The sequence below is a fragment of the Tiliqua scincoides genome, chromosome 14 (genome assembly GCF_035046505.1).
Source record: "Tiliqua scincoides isolate rTilSci1 chromosome 14, rTilSci1.hap2, whole genome shotgun sequence".
NCBI classification, from domain to species: domain Eukaryota; kingdom Metazoa; phylum Chordata; class Lepidosauria; order Squamata; family Scincidae; genus Tiliqua; species Tiliqua scincoides.
The window spans coordinates 14141020-14163535 of record NC_089834.1 but is presented as its reverse complement, the minus strand read 5'-3'; the positions used below and the strand labels follow the sequence as shown (position 1 = coordinate 14163535).

Here is a 22516-nt window from a genome sequence, read left to right as displayed (position 1 = left end):
GCAGAGTGTTCTTTTCACCTGAGCACACATGTTTAAAATGCAGCAACAACCAAGAAATGTTTTTCTTTCTTTAGCAAACAGATCCGTTTCTGAACAAACCCATTAGCCATGGCTCCCTGCTCCTGCTCACCAAGTGTTAAAGAGATGTGGTGATGCCTCTGTTCCAATCCTCTAGTTCCAACCATGGTAAACACTGGGTGCCACAGACTATAAATTAGCCTAGCCCCATCCTCTGTTAATGTTTTGGCTTGCAGGGCAGGGCAGTTCTTGTCCCGCTCTTGTAGCTCATTCTGCCCAAATAACTCCTGTGAGAGGACATTGTAGTTAAGCATTTTAACTGCAGGCAAATGAAACATCTGAAGGATGTTAGTAACAAGAGTCTCAATATTATGATACAGCCAGTGCTATCCAAGTCACAAATCATCCTGCAAATGTGGAAGTCCTCAGCAGCGTTTGGCTTGCTATCATTTTTCAGTATTTAATGAAGTGTTGTCTAATGGAGACTATTCTGGAAATGAGAGTTTTAAAATTGTACTGTTTCATGTGGAACTTGCATTTTCATTTGTTTTTGAAAGGCGGGTGTATCTTTGTAGACTTTTGCCTTAATTAAAAAAAAAAGATACGATTGTAACCTCTAGAAAGATTTTCACAGGAATAAGAAATGGTCAAAATCTACAGAGGCAGTATATCTCTATCAGTTACTGAAGGATGCTCAGAGGCATGCTGTAGCATGGTGTGGTCAGCAATGCTATCCCTGTACACTTGCATCCCCTTCATAAGCTGCTCTGTGAATATATGATACTTTAAGCAGTACAGTCTCTGTACTTTTATGTAGCATCTTGGGTATCTGGGTAGCTCTGCAGGGGTGTCTGTGGATGGGTTTGCTTATATTAGGGAAAGGATCATGACCTGTTGCCAATATTACATGATTTTTCTTGAGTACCTATTGACAAGGGCCTGGATATCCCCAGGATTACTAGTACATCATTTCTAGGACAACAGGGTATAAGGCTGCGGACTATGTGGACATTCATACTGAGTTTCTCTTGCTGATGTTTTTAGATGCAAAAGAAAGTAGTTGTTTATGAGCGAGGCCATTTTGCATTCCCTGGAAATTTCCTCTTTTGAGAGAGGAAAGCAGTTTAACTCTTCCTATCAAGTCCCCCCTTGAGATTAGCTAACTCCCCCTTCTTCCCATTTTCTCACTTGCCCTTTTTACTGATTTCTCTAGGTGTGAGGTGATAGCTAATTAGGAACCAGCACCTGAGCCTTTCACATTGTTTGACATAAACATACACCATGGTGGCATTTCTTTACAAGTCAGGTAGTCCTGGGAGTGAGCTGCAGTTTTCAGGGGAATAGCTTACTCCACCCCTGTGCGTCTTGAAGGATCAGCTTAAATTTCTCCTCTTGAGGGTTTAATAAAGCAGCATAAATTAGACCTGATGTTGTTCAGTTTTCCTCCTTCCAGTAAGGTGTCCTCTTTATATTTTTTTGCAAGCATCTGGATAGGATGGCAGCGGTTGGCATACCATTTGCACTGTACTGTAGGTGTGTACCAGGTGACAGATGTCAAACAAAACACTCTTGCTCAAGAGGGCAGTGGATCAGAGCACAGCTGAGAGCAACCCTAGACAAAGAATGCCTTTTGGAGAAACAACAAACTAGGGAGGAGATGTTTTGTTTTTACAGATTATAAGATTTTACTAACCTGTTCATTTTTATCATATATAAAATGAGTGGGTCTGCAACCTCCATAAAAAAGGAAGGATGGAGCATGAAAAGGGGCTGATTCACAGATGTCTGTTCATGGACTTGCAACATCTGGTGGAGTCCTATGTGTATGAATGAATTGTTTCACACGCTCTACTTTTCCATGGAGAAATTCTGAGAGTCATTGAATGTTGAGCTTATACTCCCTTCTAGTTTTTCTTTCGCTTTCATTAAACTTTCTGTGTGTTTTTTAGATTGCAAGCCTGCAGGCCACATCTCTCAATTTTGCTTTGCATTGAACTTGCATTCTTTGGTGCTTAAGTGAGAATAAATATTAAATAATCAAATGATGAGAGAGCAAGTGATGCATATGTCTGTGTAAATCAACCCAGCATGTTTCTGCCTCCTCATTTCAGTCTCAGAATTCTAGATTTTTTCTTTTGCAGGAACCATCCTAGTGTTTGAAAATCCACAGCATTAGGCCACTGAAACAAACTTCTTACATCAAGACATACTTTGTCTTCTACTCCCCCCCCCCAGGCTACTCTGTTTTGTTTTTTGCCCTGGGTACATGCTGCTATCTACTTTTGTTCTTTGCCACCCTCCATGATTTCGCTTAAATCTTGAGCAAGCAATTCATCCTTTTGAAATTTATTTGACCAAAGCTTAATTGAAAGCCTCCTCCTTCCAGCTGGCTTTATTTTGATTTGGGGTATATTTTCCTCACTCCTATTTCCTCTCCATCTCTCCACCATTATATTTCTAATCTATTGCCTAGGATGAAAACATGGGTTGCAGAACTTGTTCATTCTTGAATGCAGGTCAATTGCCAGCTGTGAAGCTGTCAAGAGTCTCAAGAATCTATTGTAAAATTTTCCTCTCCACAAACTTCAGAGAATTCCTTGATAGTCTTTCCACCAGCAGTCTTTAGCCTGTCAGCAGCTCCTGTTTAAATCCATCTTAAAATATAAAAATCTATACACTGAAATAATTATTAAGTGTTGCTTGATGAGAGAAACAAATTAAAGGGGAATTAATGGCTGCCCATGGTGGTGTGCGTATCCATGTGCTGGGGCCTGGGCCTTCTTGGCTGCTTTGGGTTGAATTCTGTAGGAGGTAACTGTCTAGTCCTGTGTTCATGTCCAGGGCTGGATTCTGGGGCAGGTAACAACTGGCTGGGTAGGCAGGCTTATAGTGGGAGGCATTTCAGTTATTCTTAACAATCAAAAGTTTCTGTAAGATCATGAAAAACAAATGCGTGTGTATTTGTTTTTATATGGGGTGAATAAATTCAAAATTTACTGACCCTTACGCTTATCTTATATGACTGGGATAAATTGTGCATGCAGTTTGTGCATTAAAGTTGAGAAAGGGACTGCAAAGACCATGTTCCAGAGTTGAGCAAATGGAGGAGAGCACTGAAGATGTTGCTGGGTTGCCATTTGGTCCATGACCCGATCTGTTCACATGAACAAAAGTTACTTAGGAACTCCTGAAAAGTACTGGTCTTTAGTTGATGGGTTGTGGTTTTGTTTACAGTCAGGTATCATGCCAGTTTACCCTTACAGCCCAATCCTATAGTGGCTGCAGGTGCTAGGGTGCCAAAATAGCCTGTGGGACTGACAAGCCAACATCAATTCCTTTACCCAGTGTTGGGACCAGGCAGCCCCTATGGGACTACAAGTAGCCCTGTAGGGCTTGCAGGTGTGGGAGTGGGGGATAGGATTTGGCAGCAGCCTCTGTCACCATTCCTGCCCCCGGGCCATCCTCCCCCCACCTAGTTTCATCCCCTCTCCCACCCCAGAATACCTCCCTGCCACTTGGCAGCCTACTTACCGCCACCCAGTTGATTGCTGCTGGCCTCTTGGCTGGCGCCTCTCCCCTCCTAGCTGCCACAACGTGCCTTGCAGCACATTAGTGACTGCCATTGCCAGGACAGTGTGCCGGCTGCCACCTCTTGCCCAGGCATAGAATTGGGCCCTTGGCAATCTTTTAGGAAGAGTAAGATAGACATTTCTTGATAGGCTTATATTATTAGTTGAAATAATATACAAGATCAAGCATTAAAACTGAATCCTATGTTGGAATTTGGAATTAAAGAATGGTCCTCCTGGGTCTGAATATACTGAAGGCCACTGTTGTAAGGGTTGGTCATGAAGGTGTGCCTTACCTCCTTCATGTACAGGAACATGTTCTCCAGGTGTTGTTTTTTTTCTTTCCTACTAGGCACATCTTGTTCAGTGGGTATTCCTGAGTTCTCTCTTCCAGTTAGGAAGGAGCCCCTGTCTCTCCATGTGGGAAGGGGTGGGATGGGCCCCATTCAGGTAAAGTTTGTATGACCAAATAGAGGAACCATGCTTCTCAGCACATGAGCTAATGGAATTGTCAAACTGAAGTAAGTTTTCATATGAACATGAGTATCATCCAACATCTTCTTCTGACTGTGTCTTTTATCCTTTTACTGGTGTTTGGTCACTTAAACTGCACTTTAATTTGCATGTTGATACACCATCTTTTTTTATACTTCACCCTCAAAATGGCAGGTTGCCTCTCTTACCATTTTGCAGATAGGGAGCAGAGACCAAGAGTAACAAGTCCATGGCCTTCTCTGTTGCCAACTCTGTATTGCTCTCTTTCACACTCCCTTAATGTTCTCCCATGCAACTACTGGGCTATTCCTAGACATAATTGCTCTTCAGAGTTAGGCTCTCAGGAGAGCATGGTGCTATTTTCTGCTCTGGACACATTTTTGGAAGTTTAAAGTGTTTATGTATTATAATATGCTAATATTCTAAGCAATTATTTTGAATGTAGCCCCATGCTGGCAAATAGCACACTATTTTCTACAAATTTCACTCTTTGGAAGCAGCTGCCCTCTGGTGGTAGCAAATGGTGAATTGATTAAAACCAGATTATACAAGGTGCATCTTTGCTAAGAGTCTGGACAGCTTTTAATGTTATCTTAAGAACCATGGATGCTCGCAGGTAAATATCCAGGGTTGGGAAGCCATGGCCAGCCCAGCCATGAAGTGACCTAAAGCCCATTGCTCCAAGATTGCTGCTGCAGATGTGAGCTGTATTTTTGGAGGGAGTTAGTGCAATTCAGAGGTAGTGTCGGGCAGTGGAGCAGATCGTACCAGGCATGTGGGAAGCCCAGCCTGAATTACTTTGTTGTTCAGTTTCTTTTGCTTTTACTGTGTACAGGTACAAGATGATAGAAAAGCCTTACTAGCTTGACCACTTCATAGGAAATAACTTGTTCAAGTCTTGTCATGAACTAAACGCCTTAAAACAAATTTTCAGGGTCTCCTTTTGGTTGCATGAGATTTAAGAACATTGCTTCAGTTTTTGAGTCAGTTTTGGCATGTGTTTGTGTGAGCTTTTAAAAAATAAGAATGGCAATGACTGAATGTTTCCCTTTTTCTCACAGTGTCATCAGTCTTCTGGGGAGGACATGGAGATCTCCGATGATGAAATGAATTCCTCTCCAATCACAAGCACAGACTGTGCCAAAAATATTGTGGTGAATACCTCGGTCAGCAACTCGGCTGTAATGGCTCCCTCAATCCCCATGCCTCCACCTGGTTTTCCTCCCCTTCCTCCACCACCCCCACCCCAGACAGTCTTCCCAATGCCTCCACCTCTCCCTCCTCCACCTCCACCAACCCACCCAGCAGTCACTGTCCCACCTCCACCCCTTCCTGCACCTCCTGGGGTCCCACCCCCTCATATATTGCCTCCACTCCCACCATTCCATCCGGCGATGTTCCCTGTCATGCAAGTGGATATGATCAGTGTTCTGGGCAACCAATGGGGTGGTATGTCCATGTCCTTTCAAATGCAAACCCAGATGTTGAGTCGTCTGATGCAAGGGCAGAATACGTATCAGTACCCCCCATTCATGGCGAACCGGATGCAGTTTGTGAATCTTCCTCCCTACCGACACTTCTCCATGGGAGCAGCTATGAACCGTGGGCAGCAGTGGCAGCCTTTACCGAAGTTTGACCCTACAGTTCCCCCTCCAGGTTATGAGCCCAAAAAGGAAGATCCACACAAGGCTACTGTGGATGGGGTCCTCTTGGTGATTGTGAAGGAACTCAAAGCAATAATGAAAAGGGATTTGAATCGGAAGATGGTGGAAGTGGTGGCCTTCAGGGCATTCGATGATTGGTGGGACAAGAAAGAACGTCTTGCAAAGGTAGGAATCTAATCACACCAGTCCTTTCAAATGGCTTTGCAAGAACAGAAATTTTTTGTGCTGTTTGCATCTCCTGGATTTTCTTCTCTTCCCCTATTTGAGCCTATGCTGATTTGCTTTCATACTCACTTCATAGATAACATTTTTGAGACTCCTGTGTCTTTTGATATGTAGAAAAAGTATTATCCTGCATATTTATCTGTATTCCACTGGCAGTGTAACTCTACATCAGTTCAGAGAAATGGAAGCTTAGCCTGAGCAGATAATGGTCTGTTTTCCAGCTCCCAGTTTTAGGTGTGCACATCAGTGTCTGATCTCCTCTTTAATGTTATTTCTCTTGCACAGGCATCACATACTCCAATAAAGTCTGGAGAAAATAAAGATGAGGAGAAGCCAAAACCAAAGGATCGCATCACATCTTGTCTCCTGGAGAACTGGAACAAAGGAGAAGGACTGGGTTATGAGGGCATCGGCTTGGGCATTGGCTTGCGAGGAGGCATCCGGTTACCTTCTTTCAAGGTAAGAGAGAGAAAACAATCCAGGATGCAGCCTTCAGCATCTGATAATTGCAAATGTGAATGCTTCTTCCTAGAGTACTTTCCAGCATTTCTTTGAAGTTCAGTCACATTTCTTATGTATCTGCTCATGCACGTTTTCTCCACTGAAAACTGCCTACCCTTTAACTCTATAACTTTTTGTAAAGGTTTGGTACCCAGTGTCAGCTTTTTGTAATGGGGCTGTTCAATGGGTTTTAGTTAGTGCGTAACAACAGATGTAGGAAAACGAAACTCCTGATCAGATAGTTGTCTCTCACCAGTGAGTTTAGGTAATGAACTGATGGACTTTGAAGACATAATGTGGGTGCTTCTGTTTGAACCAAGAATGCAAGCACAGAAGAAGTTAGAGATCTCTAGGGAAAATTTACCAGACTTTTCCGAGCTTGGTAACTTTGCAGACTTTGTCATGTGTCAGAAAAGAAGCATATTTCAGAAAAGAGATTATGAGGTTTTGAGGTTTCTGTCTTTTTTTCTGATTATTTGTAATTTGCACGTGTGACAACCTTCATGTATTTGGATTTTTGCACTGGCTTCAGAGTTGAAGTTCACCATGGTTGGTCTGGTGGGTACTTGACAGGGTGCAAAGTTGGTTCACCATTTGTCAAGAAGGAAAGCAAGTACTTTTACTCAAAGCAAAGCTACCTTTAGTACTCTTATGTACCAGATTCTTGATTTTTGTTTTGTAAGGTTATTGTCAGTTTGTGGAGCATGTGGGCTGTAAATCTAAACAAATTCATCTCCCCAAATAGACTCATTATCTTTTCTGTAGGTGAAGAGAAAGGAGCCACCTGAAGCTGCCTCAGCTGGAGACCAGAAGAGAATCCGACCCTCCACTTCAGTAGATGATGAAGATGAAGGTTGGCAAATATACTTTTGTTCCACATAGAATAAGGATTGCAAATGGCTGAATCCTTGACCCCTCACAGTTGTTAGCTTTCTCAGTAACAGTACTTTAAAGTTTGAGAGCTCCAAAGTTCTTGGTCCTGATTTCTATATTTTAAGAACCTAAGAAAAGCCTGGCCCTAACCAGACAAAGGACTCTTGTCCAGCATCCTGCTTCCCGCAGTAGCCAACCAGATAGCTCTGGGAAGCCCACAAGCAGGACCACGGGCAATATCTCTCTCCTGTTACTCTTCAGCTGATATACAGAAGCATACTGTTTCTGAACAAGAGTAACCCTATAGCTATCATAACTAGTAGCCATTGTTATCCCCCTTGAATGTTTTTGTTGTTTTTTTAAAATCCTGTTTTCAGGTCATCTAATCTTATGGCCATTACATCACATTTTGTGGCATTTAAAGTCACCTTTGGGAATGTTTGTAACAGACAGGGTTTGATATTCAGTATTGCAATTAAACGTGAGACTGTTCCATTAAGTAATATTTGAAACGGAGTAAAATATTTTTGTTTCATGGAAAGAATAATCTTTTCAGCATTATAATTAAAAGCTTTTCTAGTAAGAAATTGAGAAATTGCAGGCTTCACTAAAAATGTCATAAAATGCTTTGCTGCTTCTTTAGAGAGGAGGGTGAAAAATCTGCAGTCTGATTACCATAGTCCAGACCAGTTAAAGTTCCTCAAGGGTAGCACCATGTAAAATGCATCACAGTAATCTGTCCTTGATGTCACCAATGCACAAACCATGGCTAGATTTGACTGACCCAGGAAAAGGCACAGTGGCACACCAGCCAAACTGAGGGAAGACACCCCTTGCCACAGCTGCCACCTGAACATTCAGGAGTTTCTGGCAAGGTCAGATTTAGGAGTTCCTCTCTAAACCTAGTCCTTCAAGGGATGCTGCCCCATCTAGAAGGCCATAGTGCCAAGTAGCTAGGTTTTTCCATCTCTTATTTTCAAATGTTTGCGTTTTGAGCAAGTTGTTGGCTCCTCTAATACTATCTGAAAGAGTAAGGGAATCTAATTTTGTCACTTCCACAACTGTGTGACTGTTAAGGGTCTGGTATTTTTGGTGTCTTATTTATTTTCCTATTTGTAGAATCTGAACGAGATCGAGACCTCCCAGATGCAACCTCAGACCCCTCCAAGAAGGACACTGAAGCTGTGGGCCTCCGAAGGAGACCTGGAAGGCCATTGGAGCTGGACAGTGAAGGAGAAGAGGATGATTCTGGCAAAGAGGAGGAAGAAGAGTCCTCTTCAGAAAAGGAGGCCGAACAGGAGGGAGAAGAAGGGGTCATGAAATCAGTGTCGGATAAGGTAGGTCACATAATTGCCATGAGTTGTTTTCTGTGGCCACATTCACATTTGACAGATTTCTGTCCCATCTTTCAAACATATCTGAATAAAGCTTTTCATTTATGTGGAAGATGGAGGTGGTCTTCCTTATGTATATCGCCCACCTTAGAACAACTCAGCAGTCACGAATAGAGATCAACAATTTTGGGTATGCCTTCATAATTAATTAGCATTGCCTGGCTTAGCTGCTATGACATATGTGGAGCTTCTTAAAACAAAGATTCCTGATATTTTTTCTTCAGCTGCAATTACCTCCTCCTTTCTGAGCTCCCTATTGCACACACTGAATCCATTGCTCATCTTTTTATCTAGATCAGCGGTCTCGAAACCACAGCCCTCTGCATCACAGATAAACTATCTGGGCACTGTGCTTTCTGTTCCATTCTGCAGCCACCTTTTGTCATGCCTGATTGTCCCACAGCCTTGCACCAGGCAAGAAATTGGGGTGCAGAGGTTCTTGGGGTGACAGGCATTGAAACTGGCTGCCTGGTGTGAGGCTGTGGGATGATCAGACGTGACAAAAGGCAGCTGCTGCATGGAAAGGAAAGTGCCACACCTGGGTGGCTTATGTGTGATGCTGAAATTTGGAGGCCCCAATCTAGATGTTTGTACCAAATTGGCTGCAGTGATCTTGGAGGTTTTTTTAAATTGTGCTCAATATAAGCACTTGGTTGATGTTGATGTTTCCTCCTGAAAACACAAATGATTGTTTGACCTTTTAAAATGCCTTATGTCTCAAGGAAGAAGAGGAAGAAATCAAGGAGGAAGAGGAGGAGGATGAGGAGGAAGAAGATGATGATGATGAAGAAGCAGCAGAAGTTGAAACAAGTGAAAAGGAGGAAGAGCAAGATTCTGAAGAAGGTATGAAGTCCTTCTTAGTTGCTAAATAAATAAAAAGGTTTTAGTTATTAGTTGCTAAATAAATAAAAAGGTTTTGATTTAGAGGCATAATAGATAAACATGTGGTTGGTTTGCATAGCCATGTATATCTTTTTTTTTTTTAATTTCGGTAAATCTATACACTAATTGCATGAAACAACATTCTGTTTGTTGGGGAGTGTGGGGAGCCCTGCGGAGCACTTGCAGGGCTCCCCATGACTTCTAAACTGAAAGTTCCAAGCGTGATTAAACGGGAAGTGGAATTTCTGGTTTCATCACGCTTGGATCTTTCACTGTTTAGAAGCCGTGGGAGTCCTGCAAGTGCTCCACAGGCCTCCCCACACCCCCTGGACCCTGGGAGCATGAATGGGTAGTTAAAAAATAGCCCCCCTCCCCCTGCAGGGGCACGATCCTAGGGATCGCTTTGCTGCTGCTGCTCCGCCCCTGCAAAGACTTACCCCGGGAGTAAATCTCCTGGGAAGCTTGAGAACCACTGCAGTAGAGAATTAATTGCTGATGTTCACTAGTAGCCCAAGCCTATGTATGTTTACTTAGAAGTATCTATATATTCAGAGAAGTTTACTCCCTAGTAAAGTGTGTTTATGGTTGCAGGCTATCTTTATTGTGAATTTATGATGTAAGAGGAGTGAAGGTTTAGGTCAAGAGAGAGGCAAAAAAAAAATCAAGGAATCCAACATTTCTCCTGTCTGGTGAAAATGATGCAGGTCATAATGAAACCATATTATTGTCTCCCTCTGTAGAAGATGTAGGAAGTCCTGTCTCTTCCAGAGCAGAGGCTGAGTCATCAGATGAAAGTGAGGAGTCCTCCGAATTTGGGACAAGTTCTGATTCTGAGGAGGAGGAGGAGGAGGAGGAGGAGGAAGAAGAGGAAGAGGAGGTAGAACATGAGGATCAGGTGGAAGGTGATGAAGAAGTGTTGCTAGAGCAAGAAAGAGATGCTGCGCCCACTGAACTAGTAGCAGAGTCTCTCCCCCAAGAGCCTGGAGATGAGGAGACCACCATCCTGGAATTGTTTCCAGTGGAAGACTACCCAGAGGCGGCTGCTCTACCACTGGTGGAATCTTCTATGCCAGAAGGTCAGAAAGAATTACAGGGAGGAGAGGAAAGTGAAGAAGTCCCTGGTGAGCCTCCAGCTACAGAAGTGCTGGTGGTTGTAGAGAGAGCCCAGGAGGAGAAACTACAGCTGTCTCCTGAGTACATGCCAGGTAGGGGCATGTTCTACAGTTTAGTATCAGTTTCCTCTCAGTGGTTGTTGTTGTTGTTATGTGCACCCACATGTGCGTCTGCCTGCACTCCAGCACAATTGATCCAGATTGGGCTTCTTGTTCTTACCCTCAAGACCTTCCTCAGCAATGGCACCCACTTATCTCTTTGCTTTTACATCTCTTTGTTTTTTGACACATCCTTGCCCATGATCTACACTCATCCAATTCAACCAGCCCTAGCTGTATGATTGGCTCCTTCCTCAAGCAACTCTACTTTACTCTCCTGCTGTCCCTATGCCTGCAGTCTCTCCGGAACATCTGCATGATGCTGCCTCCCTTCACTGCCTTTAAATCCTTCTTCAAAACCTTCCATGTCACCGTAAATGACTGCTATTGGACACTGGTAATGTAGATGTAAATCATTTGAAATTGCACCCCTCTGTGTAAATTGAGAAATAGAAAGATGTGTATTCACACAGGTATTGATCTATAGAAGAGCTGTGAGTGAATGAAGGTCCTACTTCTCAGACAGATGTTTGGTTTAAATGCCCTGTTTAGTCCCTTCTAGCCTTGAGCTGGTTTAGAGGGAAGCAAAACACAATCAAATTATGTAATTTGTTTCTTTTTTTTCTTTCCCTCTCCCAGTGGAAGAGTTTGAACCAGATACTGAACTGGAACCTGAGGTGGTAGATGGTCCAAAGTCAGAATCTCTGGTTGAAGAAAACCTCCGTCCTCTGACACCAGTGGGGCTCTTGGGTGAGCCCTTGCCTAGCAATACCTTTTTTTGCAAGTTCAAGGACAGCCATTTGGAAGCCCAAGAAAAAGGCAGACTGTCATCCACAGCTGAGGAAGATAATCGGCTCCCTCGGACTCCTGGAAAGGAAGTGCTGGCCCATTTGGAGTCTCCTGTGCTTCCCATCCACACTGTGCCACCCTGTTCGCTTCCCCTCTCATCAGCAGTTTCAAGTAAAGAGGAATCTTTGCTCCTTACTGAGCAATTAACAGTGACCAAACCGTTGCTGGAAGAAGAGCTCCCTCGGACTCCTGGGAAGGACATCTTAGCAAAGTGCTCGCATAGTCTCTCAAAGTCCCAGAGCACAGATACTGTCCCAGTCACACCTGGCAGCGAAGCGCCTCTCACAGGAAGCAGCTTGACCTTAAGTTCTCCTCAAGTCCCGGGGAGCCCCTTTTCCTACCCATCCCAGTCTCCCGGGATCAATAGTGGTGGCATCCCTCGGACTCCTGGGAGGGATTTCACTTTCACACCAACTTTCCCAGAGCCTGGTGCTACCCTTCCTTGCCTTTTGTCTGGCAAAAAGCCCTTGGATGATGAGCCTGATGAAAAAATCTTTAAAGAACCTCTTGGTGCTTCCATATTGGTTGGTGTGAACAGTGTTCCTTCCCCAATCCCATTTGCCAGCCCACCTGTCCCAGCTTTTCATGCACATATTGACTTGTGTCCAAACCAGTCTGTTCCTCTCGGTGTTCGGCCTTGTTTGTTCATGGACTCTAAGATGTCTCTAGAGGAGTGCAGTGCAGATGCACGAGCTCTCTTGCCCTACCCAGAAATTCCTGCAACTTCCCCACCTCTCCCTCCACTGCCTCCCCCACCACCGCTTCCTCCCATCCTGCCTGCCAAAAGGAAACCAGGTCGGCCAAAACGATCCTCTCCGTTGGGCCCTATGTTGGATGCCTACTCTGGCAAACCTATAGAGCCATCCCTTCATCCAATCACAGTTGCCTTGACTGAAAGTGGTGTGAGCAAAGAGTTGTTGAGTGGCCATCCAGATGCTTTCTATGCCCTCAAAGACCCAGAAGCTGTTACCTTGGACTTCAGGAATGACAGCTTCCATGACAAGGTCACCGCAGATGTTTTGGCTGAGAAGCTTCCATTTAAGGAGCTGGAGAACCAGTGGAGTGAGGACTTCAAAGAAGAAGAGGCCCACCTGAAATCCAAAAGACAGTGGCGGCGCCAGAAGAAGGATGTTCCAACAATTCCTTCCCCTGAATATTCTCCACGTCGTTATCACTTTAGACCGCGCTCTGAGTTTGAGGAAATGACTATTTTGTATGACATTTGGAACGGAGGGATAGATGAAGAGGATATCCATTTCCTGTGCATTACGTATGAACACTTGTTGCAGCAAGACAATGGTATGGACTGGCTCAATGACACCCTTTGGGTCTACCATCCTTATATCCTTTTCTGCTGGGTTGCTAGACTGGGCTACCCTGAAAATACAGTAGTAGATTGTTCTGGAACAGATAGTTTTCTTGGACATTGCTGGAGTTTGGTGGTGGTACACTTATTATAAGCAATATATAGCAGGAAACAAATGCAAGTATCTGTTGCATTTAATAATGAGAGATGAACCCCCTTTAAAATGAGTGTGGGAAGGGAGGAAGAAAAGCAACAAAGCTTAGATAGTCTGACTTCCCGACAATCTGCTGCACTGTTGTCCACAAACTTCACCTGCTAGAATCGCAAACGGGGCTACTTTTTCAAATTACATTTTTACCAACTTTATTCTAAGAACTACAGTATCTGCTAATTGGACAAAGATGCACAGTGGGCCCTCCTTATCTAAATATCCATGGATGCTAACCCTGCAGCCACAGGGTTTTGGAGCACCTCCCAGTTGCAACCAGAAGTGTCTTCTGAAAGGCACTTCCAGTTTGCTGGAGAAAATGGAAGCACCCTCCAGTTGTGTCTGGGAGTCCTTCTGAGGCACAGGGAGGTGTAGCACACAGCCTCCCCACATCTCAGATGGCCTCCAGGATGCTTCTGGAAAGCACATCCGGTTTGCCATATGAACTGGAAGTGCCTTCCAGAAGTATCCGGGAGGCTAACTGCGACATCTGGACAGCTGGGTGTGGCAGCCAGGTAAGTGTAATTGTGGTGCCGCTTGGCCCCTCAGTGGCTTTCATTATCCACAGAATTCTGTGTCCTGGAACAAATCTTCCACGGTTACCCAAGGCCCAATGTACCTTTTCAAGTGGTGATCTCTTAAATTTAGCAGCGGGAGAGCAGCCATCCTTCACCCCAGCATGGTGTCTTTTCCAATGGCTGTTACTGGTATCTTGTCACCATCTCTTTTTAGACTGTGAGCTCTTTCAGACTGGGGACCCATTAATTGATTTGTTTTGTTATGTAAACTGCTTTGTGAACTACTCTTTGTTGAAAAGTGATATATAAATATTAATTGTATTTATTTATTTAGATTGATTAGCTGGTGAGGCTGTCTAGTTTGCTGACGCTTTAGTTTCCCCCACCCTCCAAAGATGAATGTGGACAGGGCAATAGACTGAAATGTTGCTGAGTAACTTGTGTGGGGTTTTGGTGGCCCTCCCCAAACTTTTCAATTTCTCCTTAACATCAAGCCACCAACCAGCCTTTCTATCCCAAAGAAGAAGAAACGGGACGATGGGATGCGGGAACATGTGACAGGCTGTGCCCGCAGTGAAGGCTATTATAAAATTGACAAGAAGGATAAGCTGAAATACCTCAATAACAGCCGTGCACTTGCAGAGGAACCTCCAACCGATACACAGGTTAGAGAATGTCTCTTTCTTTGCTGATCTGAAAATAAAATGGATTTCCCTTTATGCCTCTCAGGTTGGGATTTTGACAGGCAGTGCTTTTCACACTGGAGTTCACTTGAACCATCTTCTGTTTGGAGTAGAAAAAGCAAGAAATTGCACCCTTGAAGTTCATGTGATAACCACTTGAAAGGGCAAAGTGAGGGGGAGGGAGTTGCCTCAGTGGGCAGAAAGAAACATGAAATGTTGATTGGAAGGTAGTAAGTGAAAAATTTGGGGAAACATTTGCAGATAGGATTCTTCCCAGCCCACTAAATAAATGAAGAACTATAAGGAGCTGCCTTTTTACCAAGGCTGTCCCATGATGCCCAACTTGCTGTTGCAGCCAGAAGTTTAGAATTTCAAGCAGAGGGAGTTCTTTACCTGAATTGTAAAGTGCAGGGGTTAATTCTTGGGTCTTGTGCATACAAAGTATCTTTCATGTCACTGAACTATAATCCCTCCAGGGCCTTGAGGCAAAACTTGAGCCCAGTCTCTTTACAGATCTGCTAACCCCATTTTTGTCCTCAGGGAATGAGCATCCCAGCCCAGCCACATGCTTCCACCCGGGCTGGCTCTGAGAGGAGGTCTGAGCAGCGCAGGCTCCTGTCATCCTTCACTGGCAGCTGTGACAGTGACCTGCTTAAATTCAACCAGCTCAAGGTAAGTTAAACCACTCCCCTCCAGCAGCTTATAATGCTGGCTAATCAGTGAATGGTCTCTGAAGCAATGGTGTGTTGATGTGTTGTGCACATCCAAATTGAATGTTTGTGTAGTTTTCATTGCCTTCATTTATCTGTTTCTTCGAATGTAAGGGAAAGATATGTAGTTGGGTTGGGTTGTCATACATTAAAATATTTTTAAAATTAGTTGTCCAGTAAAAATAATTTAAGTAAAGTTTTGAATTTCTTTGTGTCTAACATTGTCTAACATAATGTTGTGTCTAACATAAATAACATTGCATGCACTTTGATTTTTTTTTTTCCTAATCAAATATTTCAGTTTGATTACTAATGGAAACACTTTTGCTTATTTATTTTCAAGATGGAAAAAAGAAGTGGAGTAAACCAGTTTCAAACTGGCTTGGGCATTGGTAGCATTCCTGCCAAATTTTCCAATTCAGAATTTCTAGAAAACATGCCTTACTGTTTCCAAATGACAGAAGTCTGATAGAGAAATTGCAAAAATAGGGGAGGGAAGGGTTTGTAAATTAAGTCTGCAAATCTGAAAAAGATTTGAGGAGGTAGCATTGGCAGCCCAGATGGAAAAGTTTGGTTGTTCAAGAATCACTCTGCTTCAATGTTCAAGGATGCAGGAGTGAGAGTACTGGGCTTGTTGCACCCCTGTGTTTAGTGTTAAGCTGCCACTTTTTGACAAGACCTTCTCATTGTGGACAAGACCTTCTTGTTGTGATTGCTCTTTCCTTGAGTTTCTTCAGTTGTTTGCTCACCCAAATGGAAGAGAAGCAATGTGTTCATGATAAAAATGTCCAAGTCTGCTGCATTCCCAAGGGGAATGCTCCAGTTCCCCTCTCCTTCCCAGCTCCCTCTGTCCTGTCCTCCCTTTCTCTAAAAGAACATAAGAACAGCCCCACTGGATCAGGCCATAGGCCCATCTAGTCCAGCTTCCTGTATCTCACAGCGGCCCACCAAATGCCCCAGGGAGCACACCAGATAACAAGAGACCTCATCCTGGTGCCCTCCCTTGCATCTGGCATTCTGACATAGCATCAGAATGCTATGCAAAAGGCAGAGACTGGTTCCAGGACAGAAGAAAGAACTGGGGAGAGCAGTAGAGACAAGAATTGGTGGGCTAGTTCAGAAATATATTTTAAATAAATCTTTTCTCCTGTCATCCCTATCCCCCATAGTTCCGGAAGAAAAAGCTAAAATTCTGCAAGAGCCACATTCATGACTGGGGCCTCTTTGCGATGGAGCCCATTGCTGCTGATGAGATGGTGATTGAGTATGTGGGCCAGAACATTCGGCAGGTAAGCCTGGAGATGCCATATGGCTCTTCCCAGTGGGAGAGAGGTTGTCCTTTAGCACCCAAGAGACCTTCCTGTTACTAGAGAAGCATATGAAGAATTGCTAGGAGTGTCACAATTCTTTTTTTCTTTGGTAGTCAACCTGATTTAAAAGCAGCTCTATTTCCTCCCATCTTCATCCTTTCAATTGGAAAATCTACAAGTCCAACCCCCTGCTCTTCCTTCCTCTTCCTTGGGTCCACAACCGTCTCCCAAGCCAGTTTTTGAATTGCAGGGCCACATACCCAGTGGGCAAGCTGCGCCCCCTGTCCCTCTGAAGCTCCTGCCCTCAATACTCTGAAACTATGCTCATTTCAGCCGTAAAGGGCCTTAGTTACGTTTTTGATTGGTGAGTTGCTGAATTTGGACAGCAATCACATTCATTAAGTTTTTCTCTGTCTCTTACTTGTTGGGTGTTACCTTAAGAAGGGGGCTTCCTGTTACTTTTGGTTTGTTCCACAGGTAATTGCTGATATGCGAGAGAAACGATATGAGGATGAGGGCATTGGGAGCAGTTACATGTTCCGAGTCGACCATGACACAATTATAGATGCAACAAAGTGTGGAAACTTCGCCAGATTTATTAATCACAGTTGCAATGTAAGTGCTAGTCTCCTAAGTTCTGTCAGCTCCCCTACAAAAACATCCTACTGCATTAGACTGACTTCTTACTTAGCAATTCCTTATTTTACAGAGATCTTCCTTCCTGCCCCAATGAACAGTTTCTTTAATTGGTTTATTCCCCACCCCTTGGGAAAGGAAGTAAATTCATACTTACTGTGAATATACTTACTGTGAATATATAAAATATATCTTGCCTTCATAGATGGATGCCCTCAAGCTCAAATATATCAAAAAGAGTTCACAATCCATCAAAAACAATTGTATCTAGTACTATATGAATATACAGCAGTGCTCCCTAAATATGTCAGAAAGCATGAAGGGTACATTTTAAAAGTATTGTCTCCCCCATTTGCCCCAGAGCTTGTGATCATCCCCAAATCTAAATAAATGAGTACCTTTGAATGAAACCTTTTTCATTCTCTCACTTCAGCCAAACTGCTATGCTAAAGTCATCACAGTGGAGTCCCAAAAGAAGATTGTCATCTATTCAAAGCAGTACATCAATGTGAATGAGGAAATTACCTATGACTACAAGTTCCCCATCGAGGATGTCAAGATCCCCTGTTTGTGTGGCTCCGAGAACTGCAGAGGGACCCTGAATTAAACCCAAGGTTTCCTGCCACATGCTGGTTATGTCCAAACTGTCGTTACCAAGGGTGGTTGCACTTTTGCCAAAAAAAGAAAGAAAAGGAAAAAAAAGAGGATGAAGAAGGAAAAAAAAGGAGAGAGAAGAAAATCTATTGAGAATAGTCTGACTTTCTGTCAGAAGGGCAAACTGCAGACATGCACACAAGAACACTTCAAGGTGCAGGTGCTTTTCATCTTCAGATCCAGTCCCCACTCTTCCACACCTCCTTGTGAATTGTTCCCATTATTCAGTGGCACTATAAATCAAAACACTATCTTTTTCCTCCCCTCTGCTCAGTCCATAATGGCATAGCTCTCATGGGTAGAGCAAGGTACTTTTTTATTGTTTAAAAAATATTTCTCTTTCCATAAATATGCTGCTACCTTTTCCTCATTAATTATGTTTATGGAGGGAGGGGGGAAGAAGACATTCAGCATTTCTTTTTTTTAAATGTGAAGCAGAGACTGAAAAAGAAGCCACAGTTTGAATGGAAGCTGGCTGGGACTGAACAGAGCAAAAGCTGTTAATGGAACATAAGGTTGTATGTCACTAAATGCTGGATTGGGGCAAGATGTTCTATCAGGGCTTTCAAAGCACAGGCTCTTCTTCCATCTCTGCCTCAGAGAGAGTGCTCAGATCTTTATTAGAATTACCATCTCTGATTTTTCCACACTATATCCTGATCCTCTTGGAAGGGAATAGGTATAGTAGCTCTATAATTGGATAGATAAAAGTAGTTAACAGCACCAGGTTTATAAGGAAGATGTCACTAGCCATTATTTGAATACTACAGATTGAGTGAAAAAATGATTGCAACTGTTTTTGATTCTGCAGAAGAAATATTTGGTCACACAACATTCTGAGTGTGACTTCTAACACTGCAATCTCCATTCACACTGTGTGGAGACTTTTGCTCAAAACCACCAAAATTATTCAAGGCCATGCAAGCAAGGCCCGCTGGAACACACACTAGGATGAAATCTGTTTCTTGGTACTCGGACCTCTAACTATACTATTCAGCTTTTATTAGCATATTCCTCTTATTTTGAAAGCTCCTAATAGGCAGTCTTCAATATTTGTTTCTTCTCAGTCAAAAGCTTCCGGGTCCACTTATAAAAGAATCCCTGCTTTCCTCAACCAGATAGAATAGTTGTTTTATGATCTTAAGTAATACTGTTTTATACTGATTTTCATCAGCAGACAGACTTATTGGTCTCATAAAAATCAATCTGAAATGTCTGTTTTGACCTAGTTTAGTGCCTGTGAACAAACCACAGCAAATCTTAATTGAGAAGTGTTAGGATTGACCCAAGGAATCATTGCAATGACATTTCTAAGGTGGTAAGAAGGGGTGGGGATAAGGTAGTTGTTCCTGTTAAAATGAGTCCAAAGTCTATTGAAAATTTTAAGATGTGGCTGATCTTTAAACTATTTGCCCACTTTTTGTGCTCATCAGTCTTTTGTACTTGGATTGGGCATGTTGGACTTTAAATTGCTGTATAGAATATTAATTTGCTAGACAAGATATAACTCAATGTAAACACATATAAATAGTGTCTCAGTCAGCTAAGACTGACTAACCCAAGATGATTTCAGCATTTTATGTCCCTTGTCATCTGGCTACTGTATTTCATTTCCATTGAGGTGGTAGAATTTTGCTAGCAAGTCCCTCCAAAGGTTGCTTGTCAGATGTGCCAGTTTCAACCTTTTATATGCAGTGTCCAGAATGGAATAGAGCTCCCCATTCTGACTGCCAAAAGCCTAGAGAAGCAGGCAAACTCAAACCAACATGCACTGCCTTATCTATGTTTCTAGCAGAGCTCTTGACCAGGTGGATTGATTAGTCTGAATTTACAGTAGCAGTTGGGTGTAGAAGATAGAGTCTCTTTAAGAAACTGGCTGGATGAAATCCAACTTCTCATTTCTTTTACACACTTCTTGCTTTCTGATCAGCACCTGATATCAATATCACATTGGTGATATGACTTTGGATCATTGAGAAAGTCACATACATCTCATGTCCTTCCGAATAGACATTGTTGTTAGTATGAGCAATCTGCTTACATATTTCTGTTCTCTTCTTTGCCCTTCTTTCAGACTAGGGGCATGACCCGAAAAGGAACACCCCAGCACTAGCTCCACTGAAATTAACATGGGGCTTTATGCAAGATGAATTCCTTGTGAAGGTTTTAAATTCTCATCTTCTTGAGTATTAACCAAATTGTTGGGACAATTCTAATATCTTTCATAGAGAAATCATTATCTTGGGAAATATGGTAATACTAGAACTACCTGCCTCCCCACTATTCTGCTGGGTAACCTTATTCAAAACTTGAAAGGGCTTCCTCCTCTAGAAGTTTGACAGAAAACCCAAACAAGAGAAGATAGAGAATAATTGTACCACTGAAGCCTTGCTGAAAAGCTTTAGTGAGAGAGGTTGGTTAAAACATTTTTCTTCACTTAAGAGTCCATCCTAAACTTTTCCATCCATAGTATCTTTTGTTTCCTCTAGATGTGGCTAGGCTTCTGTTCCTTGAAGGGCTATGGGTGCATGAAAAATTCATCAGTAATGGTGATAGCTATTCTGCCCCAACTCAGACTAAGAATCTTAAGAGCATATCTTTCAAAAGAATGACAACCCAGTCTAGATCTAAAGATTGCAGATGTAACCGTCAACATGACTTGCATGCACATCAGGTATCCACTGTAACCCCCTTTACCCTGTTTTCAAGAGGAGTGCCAAAGTCTTGTCAATCCACCCGTATGCTTTGTGCTTTTCCACCCTGGGGCAGGTTCACCATGGCTTCCGTTGAGCCTTCAAACTGGTGGTATGTTGGAAGTGTCCCACTGTGCTTGCAGACCCAGCTTGCTTATGTCCATTCAACTTGGTTTCTCACAATCATTTTTTTTTCCAGCTTGAGGTTGAATCCTGGAAGTTTAGGAGGAAGCCAGTCCCCATCTGGCAGATATTTATATTGTTTAACAGCTTGTTTCTACAATGAGAAAAATTTTTTAAAACTCTGATGGAAAGTTGTTTCAGTTCTGTCATTTGTGATCTATTTTCAGGGATCATTTCAGTGCATTTCTGTATAAAATGTTTTTTAAAAAGAGGAAAAAAAATGAAATTTTGAAGTCTAAAATGGACACATCATCTGTACATAGGCAACTGTTCAGGCTCTTCTCTTCGTTTCTTGTAGAAACATGTTGATTTTTGTTTGTTTTTGGCTGTTTTCTTTGTACTTCAAAAGCATGTAAATAATTTGTTTAAAGTGACTATTGTAGTTCTTTTTTAAAAGAATGCTAGCCCCAAACCTAAAGAACAGAGTAGAAAACTGTGGGGGGGAGGAAGGCACCGAGGGAGGGGTCTGGCTGCATTTCCAGCTTGTGTCAAGCTATGTATAATGTAAATTCTGTACAAAAGAACTTTTTTTGTCAAATACGTAGATCAAACTAGAAGCATTAAGAAGCTGAAGATTTAAAAAATGCCAAGTTGAGGCTTTTTTTAAAATTTGCCTTTCAGATACCTTAACGTGCAAAAATCTATTTATTTCAGACAAGAAAATGTGTATAGTCTATTAATGACAACCTAAAATGTATTTAAGCAAATCTGCAACTTTGATTTTTCTTTTCAAATTTAAATTTTCTTCTATTTTATAATTTTCTTCCTTAAATACCAGTGTAGTATTTGTAGAAGTGAAAAGCCACAGTTGGGAGCTCCAAGATGCTCTCAATACACATGCGCAGCATCCCATGAGCAAAGACTTCTCCATCAATGAGGTGAGCCCTGCTCATGTGAAGCTGAATGTGCACTTTTGGAGCCCAGGCTGGAGCTGCTAGAATAAGACAGTTGTGGGAGGGGGAACAAAGGACACTCTAAATTCAGAAGGTAGTTCTTAGAAAGGAAAAGTCACGGTCCTTGTTCTTATTTCATTAATTCTGTAAAAAGATTGGTTTTTAATTTGCCATGTGAAAAACTAAGGTCCTCCTTTAAAAGGGGGAAGGAAAATGGTTTGCAATAAAATCACATCTGCTTTTTATGTTCTTGCAAACATACACAGAATTAAATCTCTGCTTTTGAGATTGAGAATTTTTAAGATTTTGGTTCCCTTTTTTAAAAACAACTGTAATTTAGAACCGTTCTGTGCATCTAGACTCTGTCATCAGTATGTACCTTGTTTTGAAGAAATGTGTTTGGGTTTTTTTGTGGGTGTGTCATGATGTAAATATTTGTTCATATTTTTTGTGAATTGAATACTATGTACCATTGTATTATAGTAACTTTTATAAAGCAAACCATAAATATACTGACTTTTCTTACAGAAAACCTGCAGTTTGGTGTATTCTCTATAATCATAAATCCTGTCAGGACTTGAACCCTGCCTGTACACATTAGAAAGATGTGACTGGCATCTTGTTTTAGAGAAATGCTTAATATCCATAAAAGTATAAAGTCTGAACTTGGAGATGTGTAAGAGGAGAGGCAAAGGTTCTGAAAATGACTCCTTTGTGGAACATGTGTGTTTAAGCTTCCTCCATAGATATCTGGTTGGCTATTTTAACAAACAGGATGCTGGACTTGATGAGCCTTGTAGTTCCACAAGAGTGCTTTTATGCTATGCTTTTATCTTTAAATACAAGGAAGTCCCCTTTTGTCTTCCAAACCAAGACCATTGCCTTTAAGATCTGGAAAGGAAGGTGCTTGGTGTTATCAGAAACCTAAAGTCCTGGCCATTGGAAATCCAATTCCTTCAAATGTTTGTTGTCACAGCTGTATAACTTTCACAGCAAACAGGGCTGGCAACTTTCCAATTTTTAAATGAAAGCTGAGATTCT

The 22516-nt window shown here is 42.4% G+C and overlaps 1 protein-coding gene across 1 annotated transcript in view; it reads left to right on the top strand.

The window, feature by feature from the left end:
- Window positions 1-21971, top strand: part of SETD1B (SET domain containing 1B, histone lysine methyltransferase) — a 37746-nt gene extending 15775 nt beyond the window's left edge. The window contains exons 7-18 of the mRNA XM_066609861.1: window positions 5144-5911; window positions 6257-6430; window positions 7238-7325; window positions 8465-8682; window positions 9462-9582; window positions 10362-10826; window positions 11472-13022; window positions 14212-14378; window positions 14937-15068; window positions 16276-16395; window positions 16894-17031; window positions 17486-21971. Coding sequence (XP_066465958.1) covers window positions 5144-5911; window positions 6257-6430; window positions 7238-7325; window positions 8465-8682; window positions 9462-9582; window positions 10362-10826; window positions 11472-13022; window positions 14212-14378; window positions 14937-15068; window positions 16276-16395; window positions 16894-17031; window positions 17486-17659 — 4116 coding nt within the window. The 3' untranslated portion in view covers window positions 17660-21971. The remainder of the gene's footprint in view (window positions 1-5143; window positions 5912-6256; window positions 6431-7237; window positions 7326-8464; window positions 8683-9461; window positions 9583-10361; window positions 10827-11471; window positions 13023-14211; window positions 14379-14936; window positions 15069-16275; window positions 16396-16893; window positions 17032-17485) is intronic.
- Window positions 21972-22516: the final 545 nt, after the last annotated feature.